This window comes from Serinus canaria, chromosome 1A (genome assembly GCF_022539315.1).
Source record: "Serinus canaria isolate serCan28SL12 chromosome 1A, serCan2020, whole genome shotgun sequence".
Lineage (NCBI taxonomy): Eukaryota > Metazoa > Chordata > Aves > Passeriformes > Fringillidae > Serinus > Serinus canaria.
Window position 1 is genome coordinate 63,199,224 of NC_066314.1, and position 11,394 is coordinate 63,210,617.

The 11,394-nt window shown below is 42.6% G+C and overlaps 1 protein-coding gene across 1 annotated transcript; it reads left to right on the forward strand.

Annotated features, from left to right (window-relative positions):
* The first annotated feature begins 99 nt into the window (after positions 1 to 99).
* On the forward strand, positions 100 to 1,230 carry LOC103819715 (probable G-protein coupled receptor 19). The gene has a single exon (XM_009094256.4). The coding sequence runs from the start codon at positions 100 to 102 to the stop codon at positions 1,228 to 1,230; it is 1,131 nt and encodes a 376-aa protein (XP_009092504.3).
* Positions 1,231 to 11,394: the final 10,164 nt, after the last annotated feature.

The window sequence follows — 11,394 nt, forward strand, 5'->3', positions numbered from 1 at the left end:
GATTACTTTGGGCTTTTCAAACAGAGTTGTTCAACAAAACCTTTTCTCTCCTCTCTGTCTGCAGCCTGAGCAAAAGACGTAGCCGAGTTTTGTCGCAGCATGGATAACAGCAGTGGTCCTGTTCTTCTCTTTACCTTGTTCCTGCTGCAGAACATGAGCAGCCCCAAAGCCTCCTCCCCTCCTGCTGGCTACGAGATGGCAGAACTTCCAGCCCCAGGTGCCGGCCCCAGCAGGAACAACTCTCTGGTAGAGTATGGGCTGAGACCGGGGGAAATCGCAGCTGCCAGCATGGTTTGGGGAGTGCTGTGGCTGATCTCTGTCTTGGGAAACTTCCTCGTTTGCTTAGTGATCCACAGGAGCAGGAGGACACAGTCCACCCCCAACTACTTTGTGGTGTCCATGGCCTGTGCAGACCTGGTGAGCAGCGTGGGGAGCGCGCCCTTCCTGCTGCTGCAGCTGAGCTCCGGGCGGTGGGTGCTGGGCAGCAGGGTGTGCCGGCTGGTCAGGTACATCCAGTACCTCACACCTGGGGTCCAGATCGATGTTCTCCTCGCCATCAGCGTGGCTCGATGCTACGCTCTCATCCATCCCCTGAATTTCCGAGTTTCCAGGGAGGAAGCCAAGAGAATGACTCTGGTCTCTTGGCTCTGTGGTGCTCTGTTTGCGTCACCAGCCTGTTTTCTCTATGGCTCCAGCAGTGACCACCACTGCAACTTCTTCCTCCCCAGTTCTGACCTAGGAACCACCTATGGTGTCTTCCATCTCTCAGAGCTCTTGCTTTTGATCCCATCACTCCTCATTATCCGCTACTACCAGAAACTCTTCACCTACTTTTGGAGAAGTGGCACTGAGGACACAGCTGAAAGGAGGACAATGAATCTTGTCTCAAGAAGAAAAGTGAAAACTTCCAAGGTGTTTTTCATCTTTGTCTTGAATTTTCTTCTGTCCTGGCTGCCTTTCTTCATGGTACAGTTGTGGCACCCACAGGAAACAGACTACAGAAAGAGCTCCTTGCTTTTTCTGGCCGTCACCTGGATTTCTTTCAGTTCCTCAGCCTCTAAACCAATCCTCTTCTACATCTATGATGCAAACTTCAGAAGAGGAATGCTAGAAATTTGTTGCATGTGGAAGTACCCCAGAAGCAACATCTACACCATTACCAACAGTTCCAGGACAGCTGAAAATAATCACATTATCCCAGCCCAACCTCACCAAAGACTCCACCCGTGATGCTTTCAACAGAGAAGTCAAGGAGCATGAGCTTGCCAAGCCTGGTGGTCCAACCCCACAAATACATTTGCCAAGAGAGTTTCATTACTTTGAAAAGGAATGGATGCACCGTGGGGTGCTATGTTTCCCCAGAAGAAGGAAGATCTTTCACTCTTTTGAAGCAATAAATAGGTACATATTTTAGACCAGTTCATAGAGTAGAAAAAAAAATAAATGTTCCGTATTATTTAGTGGCTTGGGTTTAATGCATTTGTTCTATTTTATTTCAGTTTTCATGTTCTGCTTTGGGGAACTCCTTTACTGGAATCTACAAGAGTCCTTACACTCTCTGTCTGTAGGGAGAAAAGTAAAAGAAAGAAAAACTGCTTGTTACAATCCCTGTAAGGGATGGGCCATAGTGTAGAAATGCCTAAATCCACCCAAAGCCATCTAGGCTTCCTTCCAGTATGTCTCTGGGGATATTCCTGCACTGGGCTTGTCCCTCTTGTTCAGGCCCCTCTGGTCTGGTGGAAAGGGTGGTGTTGGGTTAATGGCTTGACTGGATGATCTAAGGGGTCTTTTCCAACCTAAAAAATTCTTGGATTCTGTCTCCTTCCAGTCTTCCTGTGCCTCCATTTCTCTTTGGGAACAATCTCCTTCTGGAAAAGTCACAGCAGATTGTTTCAGCAGGGTTGGACTGCAGAAGGGGTTCCTGGACAAGTTTCCAAGTCACAGCTTAGAACTCCTCCTCCACACAGGCCCCAGTGGAGGAGCCTCAGGCTCTGCCATCCTGGGGCCTGTTTGAGTGTGTGGCTGTGGAGCCACAGAGCCATGATTCATTCCATTGCATGGAGTCATGGAATATCCTGGGTTGGAAGGGAGCCCTGGCCCTGCACAGACACCCCAACAATCCCACCCTGTGCATCCCTGAGAGTGTCATCCAAATGCCCCTGGAGCACTGGCAGACTTGGGGCTGTGGCCATTCCCTGGGGAGCCTTTCCCTGATATCCTACCTAAACCTCCCCTGACCCAGCTCCTGTCATTCCCTAAGGTCCTGTCTCTGGTCACAGAGAGCAGAGATCGTATCTGCCCCTCTGGTGTCACTTCAGAGGAAGCTGCAGACCCTGCTGAGGGCTTCCCTCAGTCTCCTCCAAGTCAGTTTTCTCCCTTCACACTAAAAATACAACTTCTCAGTCACTGCATTCTGTTTGTCTCCCCAAAACAGGCACAGGCCCTTTCAACAACCTCTGTAAGCAAAGCTCTGTAGATTTTTTCAGGAAAACACAAATGGATTCATCCCTGGGAACATTTTCCCCATGGAAACAAGATGGTGACTCTGTCATGTGTAAATCTGGACTAGGTAGTGCTGCTTTTCTTAAATTTCAGCTTTTTTTCCTGTGCCTCAGGACATGTTTGTGCGGATGTTGATTGGATTTTTTGGTAGCAATATGCTTTTGCCCCTGGCTGTGCCCACGAGTTCTGGTTTTAATCAGTTTGTTTCATATTACAACAGGGCTGTAATGTATTTTACCCTTTCATTACTAATACAGCCTCTCACAATGACTTCATCCACTTTAGCACAATTATTGGTCAGAATGCATTATGAATGATAGACAGTAATTACTACTGCTAATTAAAGTATAAACTTTGCAATTACAGATTTCCACAAGATCTTTGGTCATTTTAAAAAATTTTGAGGTATGGAATGTCCATCCATTGTTAACAGCTGATGGAAAAAGGACAAGGAAAGAGGTGATGGAATTTTTTGTAGCAGTGTCTGATAAATGTTCAAAGCTAAGTTTAATTATTTAAAGTATGTAAGTCTTTGTATTCTCAAAGTTAATTCTGAAATGAACATGTCTAGAGATCAAAGACAGCAAGGCATCTCAGTAAGCCTTTGGGCTTGAGCACCCAAAAAAAAGCTGAATCTTTCCTGAACCTGAAAATTGAGGATTTTATATCCTGAACTAAAAATTGAGTTGTTAGCAGTAGTAAGGTGCATGGACACACCTCTAGAGGATATACATTCCTCATGCTGTACGTGGGATATAAAGTGGCACTGAATATCATATCATGCATTCATAAGTATCTCTTATAAATAATCACTGCTTTTCCATTTTCAGTATATGTGTCAGATGTACCCCATTGCCCTCACCATGAGGAGTTATTGTCAAGGCAGAGAGAAACGCTGCGTGTTTCCACACCCCTCTGCTCCTATACATCCTCAGGACAGACACCTTGCAAGTCAGTTTGTGCACCTAAATGCCAGATGGAGAGTGGTGTTAGTGCTCAGGGTTGGAGATTTCTTTGGTTTACAGTGGTACTTAATATAATTAGTGCATTTTACAAGTACTTGACAATGCCTTAAGCCAGTCTTACTGACCTTCTGAAGTCCTGCTCTATATTCTCACTAGAACATTCTTACTTAGAAGCCACTCAGAATTTTATCTCATTTTCCACATTAGGGTAACATAAGAAGAGACCTTTCGTTAAAAGCATGTAGTGCCAGTCCCAGAACAAGATCAGTTGCAGGTGTTACATGTTTGCTTTGAGTTCCTGTTTCATGACTTCAGTGTGGGTCACTTGCATGTCCTGGGTTGCAGTATCAAAAGTTATTGATTTGTTTTAAAATCCTCACAAAATTTTCCTTGTTTTCCTAGAAAGAAGCCAGTAAGTCACAATTATTCTTTACAAGTCAACTTCCAGTAGAGTGATCCATGTTCAGCACTTTGCTGCTTTTGGTAAATTTTACTCCAGATGAACATAAGTGAACGTCCTCCTGCTCAGGAGGGTGCTTTTAAAGAAACATTTATGGGATGTTGTAGTTGCTAGAACACATAGCTTTCAAGCTCACTCACTTCTTCCACAATCTTTACTTCTAAGGCAGCTTCTTTTCTACAACAAATTTTAAGCAGATCTTATCACAGATACCTTTATTTAGATTTCCTGGATTCCGATAAGCTAAACACAGTCCCAGATTTCCAAAAGGTGGACAAAACTCAAGTGCCTCAGATGCCAAGTGTCTTTGCTGAGCTCATCATATCCAGCTGAATGTGTTAATTCTGGGAAGAATGTATGATCTGCTTCTCTGCTGGAAACATCCTGGGTGATATTCTGAGCACCCAGAGTGGTGGATTGGTACTCACCAGGGAGCTCTCCACCCTTCTGTGTGCAGGAGAGCTAAATCAGCCTGGCTTATTGGGATTGCTTGGAATGCAGTGGGAAGACCCTTGGCCAGCCTTTGTGCTTGTGCTCTTTAAATCTCTGCAGAACACACTAAGCCTGACTTTCTGGTCATACTGCACATGTACACTGCATGTTATGTGCTCTGGAATCAGTGAGGGGTTTAGAACTGCCAGAGAAAGCAATAGACAGCTCTCTCAAAAAAATTACAGGATGGAAGTAAGAAGTAAGAAAATATGCTTCACTTTGAGCATGAGGTAAATAATTGCAGAAGAGTTACTGCCTGATGATCCAGCTTAGCTGAGAAAGAAGGTAAAGTAGACCTGGTACATTAAGAATTTAAAGTTCAGTTTACTGCTCTTTAATATCAGCTTAGTAATGAATTGATAGTTGTATAAAAGAGCCCACAGCTCACAGAAAAGAAGCTTTGTGGAAACTTTAGATTAAATTAATAAAATGTCCTGGTTGACTTTTTTAAACTCAGACATGTAAATGTAAAAATGCCCAACTGTACTTACCCTGAAAGGATCATTGTCATCTTTTCAAACTGCCTCTTCAGTTATAACACACAGTTCCTATGTAAAGAGTCTCTCCTGAAGCAATAGTTCTATTTTGGTCAATCTTTTCAGATATACTTGAAATAGGCACCCACTTTTCATGGTATTCTGTTACAACCCTAGAACCAATAACAGTATCCTTTTCCTCCAGTGCATCACTAATGATTTAAACAAACCAAATCAAACAATGCTGGGACACTTAATATAATTGAAGAAAGGAATCAAGTAACAGCTGAGGTTCACTATGCAAGAATTTATATTGCCTCTTATTATGTGAAGGTTCTCTGTGGCTCCTATCTGGTTACCTCTTCAGCAGTGACCATAGGGAACCTATTTCATGCAGTAATTTTGTCTTCCTTTAATGCAACATAAGCATAACAACAGATGCTTTGCTCTACATGGTAGGAGATTATTTTAGTTCATCTGCTTTATTAATATCCGGATATTGAAAATGTTGTGGCTTTTATAAAACTATACTAAGATTTATAATTAAAGAATTCTGCTGGCCTAGTGAGGAGCACTTAAACTGCACACCAAGATTGTCCAGGTGGAATAACATGAGAACAGTGAAATTTGGCTGCATCATTCTTAAAATGACTCTCATGGAATGCATTATAGTAATTGCTTGATTTCCCATAGTGTGTCAAATGGCAAACATGTGATGCTGGCATTTGTCCAATAGAAATTAGTGCTCTTGAAACTTTGCTGAACTATGGTGCAAAAGTCATGGAATCAAAACCTTTCCCAGTTCCAGCAGAGGAAAACACACTTCTTTGTCAGCTCTTTCACCCAGTTCTTTAGCTTTCATCTTCCCTCCTCCTTGTTGTGAGAGACAACCTAAAATAGCAACAGGATACCCAGTTAAGAGACTGAGGCACAGAGGATGTATATTTTTCAAGGAAAACTGAAATGTACCCTGAACGACTGTGGAATAAGAGTTAAGCCGTGCAAGTGATTTTCTTATCTGAGATTTTTCACATACACATGTACACATACACAAAGATAAGCTGAATACTTGTCATCCTTGCTGAAATTAAAAATGCAGGGGTTTTTTAGGAGGCATGTGTTGGATGGCTGTGGACTCATCAGGACTCACAAAAATGAGAGAAAAACAGGACTTGGAGTCCCTCCCAGTTACCTAATGCTGGTGAGATGTGATTTTTGGGTGGGTGGTGGTCTGGGGCAGACCAGGGGGTTGTTGGGCAGGGTCTCTTTGCTCTCTCCAGGGTGCTGAATCCCATGGGTACCACTGAACATCCTTTGGAAAGGGACACATCCTCAGGGTATGGTGCCAGTACACAAGCTGTTGTGCTTTGCTGGTTTTGTTTTGGCATGGTTATAGATGTCGGTTATCAGTGGGGTTTATTTTAAAAGAGCTACCTGTTTTCCTCTGTCTGCATGGTCAAAAGTGGCTGAATAGCTTTTTAACCAACCAGTCAAAAGCAGAACTAGAAATTTTCAAAATAAAATTTAGGCCCAGGTGCTTAAAATGTTGATGAATTTTCAAGAAATTAAAGGGACAGGTGTTGAAAGAACAGGCAGACAACCTGACCTGAAAGTTTCTACTTGTTCCCCCTCTAATAATCATGTGAATTAATTGATTTTTTTTTATTTCCATCAGGCAGACAGAGTTTATTAGTCAGCATAACAACAATAGTTTATATCTTATTGTATGATTTAGTATAAGTTTTATACATTTATGATAATTCTAAGATCTATACATTCATTATATGCATCATATTATGAGGTTGACATTTCACATCACAGCTGTTAAGAAGTTCAGGCATTTCTTGAAGAACTTGCATCTTCTGTTCATTTTTCCAAGAAAATATTTTAGTTTTAGTTTGAGCTGAGAGAAAAAAAACCTTCATAAGTGCAGGAGTCAGGTTAATTTCTTACAGGCATTCTGTCATGGAAATGAGAGATTTATGGAATTCTTAGACACTCCTCTAGGTCAAGCAGTCAGCCTTGTAGACTATCTTTGTTAGTACAAAAATAATGAAGCACTGCTAGCACTTATAAAAGGCAATTTGTCGCATCATATCTTTCCCTGTGTAGTAAAATGCTACAATACATTTCTTTTGGAGAGAATGGAAGCCCAGTGTCTCAATCTGGACATGCACCATCTTTCCAATACCACAGAGTACAAGTCATGATAATCTTAGTTTAGGTTCAGCATATCCTTGTGAAGGAGAATGATGGTGTTCATGGTGCACATTAAATAGACTGCCAAGTGCTCCACAGACAACTGAATTGTGTGACAGATTGGCAAGACAAATATTGCCCCATTACAGTTCAAAAATACAAAGTATGGGAGGTACTGTTAACTGAACTCAGAGCTGAAGCTCCATTTCATGATCCTTAATTACCTTTGTTTACAGTCCCTTGTAAGAGCCCACGAGGCTGGGAAGCTGAATCAGAGAGCAAGGGCTGGAATTTTGCCCCTTTAAAGGTGTTCTGGGTACCACCAGCTGGAGCCACACAACTCGCTGGGTTTGTGCCCCAGCATGATCACTGTTAAGATCCCACAGCTGGCCCAGGGGGCTGTGTGGCACTCAGCAGTGCCCAGCTGCTGGCTATCAGTGCTGGCAGAGCTGCAGCTCATAGATCCAGAACAGATCTTCAAGAGCACTGATGCAGAGAGCTTACGTCCGGAGAATGGAATCTGGGATGGACAGAGGGGCGCGGGAATGTTTTCCAATTCTCATCTATTATTTACCCTTGAAGATATTTTCTAGCATTAAGGGTTCCATATTATCTGTCTCTTGCATGACTCATTAACACTTTCCTTCTACAACACAGCCCCCAGAGGAGACAACGATGGGTGGTGCCAGTCGTGCTGTGTTTAGGTTTGTCTCTGAGAAGTGCCTCCTCCTCAAGAAGGGGCTCAAAAACGCATCTCAGAGCCAGACATTTCTCTGTGCCTTCCCATCCTGGCCTTCTGGTGATAAATTCCCAGGTCTAGTGCTAAATGCAGTGCTGTCAGTGTGAGGAAGATGTGCTCTCTGAGCATGGGGGTGGCCCGTGCTCAGAGAGCATATCTTCCTCACACTGACACCAGGCCCACCAAAATTAAACACATGAAGAAAGACCAGCCACAGAAGTCACACTCCTGTATATACACAGTTGCAGGATGCTCTGTGCACTTATAGTTACCAGTGAACACTTCAGCATTTAGAAATCCCTGAAATCATGCCTTTGATGTAGGTCATAAATTAGTGAGGTGACTAATTGCCTTTTGAGGCTTTGACCCAAAGATGAGATATACTGCTTTTGGGGGGGTGTGAAGGAATGAGTTCAAATCTTCCACCTCTCTCTTATAATTAAATCATTTTTTCCTCAACCAAGAAATAGGAGTCAGGTGCTCTGATTTCATTTCTGCTGGGATTTCAAACCTGCTCCTATTATGGTGAGTTTTTGCATTTGCAATAAAGCTGGGTACTACTATTCCCTCAAGGGAAATTTATTTTTAACCTTAAAATATCCACAAAATTACTGGTTGGTTGATTGGTTGGTTGGTTTGTTGGTTTGTTGGTTGGTTGGGGGTTTTTGTTTGGTTTGTTGGGGTTTTTTCTAGTTTTTTTTTTTTTTCCCCTCCATACTTTGGCTAGTTTTGTAGAGCTTGAGTAATTACATTCAGGAGAGGTCAGAGGTGAGGAGAGATGGGAATTTTTTCATTTAGCAAATTATTGTCTGGAAAAGTTAATAGAGCACAGAGTATAAAAGTATTAATCAATGCAGCAAGCATTTCAAGAAGAAGCAAAAACCTGGAAAAGGATTTTTGTAGCTCCTGTCAGGTATCAGTTCTCAGTGACCACTCACCTGCAGTAGTGTTTGGAATAATGTATTCAACTCTGTGCACAGGGTAAACTGAGCAACACAGCCTCCAATGAAAATGTTCTGGATGGGTTGGCTTTTAGATCAGACTGCATGTATCATGTATCAACAAAAAAGAAAGGAACTAAAAGGGTTTGGGTTTGTTTTGTTTTGGAGTTTTTACAGTGGTATGGAAATATAACTAAGAAACTAAGAAATAACTTTCTGGAAATCTTTCCAAGGAAAGAGATGCTTTAGCCCCACAAACAATTATGATAAAAAGTGAAGACTATGTGCAATGGTGGCATTCCCCACTGTTGACAACCATAGGGTGAAAGGGGTACCTTTGTTCCATTCTCAAACTCCTGGCTCTGGAAAAGTGGGAAGTTGAAGTTTGGAATGTTGGCATTGCAGACAACAGTCTAATTTCTCTTACAAGAGGGAGGAAAGGAGAGAAATAGCAGTATTCACTTTCTCCTTCCTGATTAGAAAGGTCAACAATAAAATGGAGAGTTGGATGCTGGAATGGTTATGCTTGGGATTCTCTTCCTACCAAATTAATATAAAAAATGACCTGGAGCTCAAGAGGGCAACAACATGAGAGAACCCTGATTTTCCAGTACTTGATGTAACAATGAAGCATTGCTTTTGGCTTTGTCAAAACTTTGATGGAAAAAACCCTGAGCAACTGAAGCTGCTGTTTAGACTTTCCCAGTATAAAAGGAGGATGCAGAGCTTCCAGCTTGCCACAGGCATCACCTAATTCAGTGTTTAAAGATGTGCAGTAAGGAAAGGCTGCTTTTAATGCATTGCAATGAAGTGTCTGCAGATAAGAAAAAGACTGGGAGGGAAGTTAAGCTGTTGCTTGTGATTGCTGGTTTTGACAGCAGGAAGAGACAGAAGTAACTTCTCTCTGAAATCATCCAAACTGTTCCCGATTCTTTCTGTGCCTTTTGCAAGGGCAGCCATATAAGGCAGCCCAAAGGGAGGGCCCCTGCCTTGCTCAGGGTGGGACTTGGGGAGCTGTGGGCAGAGCTGGGCAGCAGCTCCTCAGCTCCTCTCCTGAACCTCTCCAGGGACTCCACGGTGTGCAGCAGCCGCCGGGAGAGGGACACGCCTGGAGAAAGTAGGTGCTGATTGCCAGCTGATTTCAGGTTTTGCTGTGCTGTGTCTGTGGGATGCCGTGTGTGGATGGAGCAGCACAGGAAAGATGTTGCAGGCTTGCAGCTCTGCCTTAGACAACCTTGTCCAGGCAGCCTCAGCACCCCAGAGTGAATGGGTGTTCTTAGAGGTGCTTCTCAGGGACCTGCTGCAGGCTGACTGGGATGAAGGGCTTTGTGCTTTAATGTTTGCACCCTCCAGCTGTTCATTAAGAGAAGTGCTGAGGCAAGGGATGTATTTCTCTCTTTGCACTAGGACTGATGTGGAAATGTGAACTGGTGCTCACCTTTCCATGAGCAGTGTTAAGAAATGAGTCCTGTGTAGGAGAGTCATGTTAAAATGAATACATGTAAATACTTTGTGGAATAACTTGGAGGGCTCTGTTCAGATGTACTGCACTGGGAGTTCATTCACTACACATGAGGAGCTTTAAGCAACAGCAAAAAATAGGCTTAATTTAAAAGAGGGGTGGTGTGTGAAGACTGAAATTGTGTCTCTAAAATATTCTACTGAGGCTAAAGTAACTCTGAATGTGGGGTGTAAGAAATAAGCCAATTCTAAAAAAGACATCCACTCTCAGTCTTACAAAATTATTAATGTTGCTGGTAAGAAATTCCTGCTCTGTATTAGCAGACATTGACTTCTGCTTTATGAAATACATATTGATCTAGAAGAACCCTATTGTCTTTTCTATTTTGTCTAGGTACTTGTTTGAGAGTGGCAAAATTAGCTGCAAACATGAAATAGCTTGGAGAAAATTGAGGATCAGGCCAGGGAGTCGTTGATCTTTTCCCATGTACCAATATTAACCTCCCAGTGTCAGTTATCATTAATGGCATCCTCCTTTTTATGCTTGAGAAAAGTTGTTCCAGACTACTGTGGACTGCAAGATTGGGTCCTGTGAGGTGACTGAAAAAAATTATTTAAGTCTTAAATTCTTCCTGTAATATTGATGCTCTAGATAAGTTCTTCTGAGGTGTGGGTGTTAAAGGTCAAAGCCTCATTCAGGTGTGTTTTGGGCAACACTTCATTTCTAATCAGGGCACTTCAAGAACTGGTCAGCCTAAAGTAATCTTGTAGGATCTTAAAGTAATCTCGTAGGATCAGCTCTCTCTGCTGCTGCACAAGTGTTGCACTGTTTAAATAGTTCTAGGCTTTCTTCTTAACAGTGTAATTTTGAAATTAATTTTCTTTCCTTCCTCCAGAAGTCTCAACTTCTTTCCTTTCCCAGACTCCTGTTTCTTTTGTTGTTACTGCTCGTAGGTTTTTCTGACTTAATTTCAGAGGATGTGAGTGACAGCAGGTGACAGGCTGGCATCTCGCACTTGTATCACAGAGAAGCTCCATGATAACCGCAAAAAGTCATCTTATCAGCTGCTGGAGAACCTTGGGCACGGAAGACATCCAATCCCTCCTTGATGATTTTAAATATTGATCAGAGACAGCAATACCTGGGTGTTGCAGCAGG

Excerpts from the sequence above, each read along its gene's own strand:
- LOC103819715 (XM_009094256.4), top strand. The coding sequence starts at position 100 with ATGGATAACAGCAGTGGTCCTGTTCTTCTCTTTACCTTGTTCCTGCTG.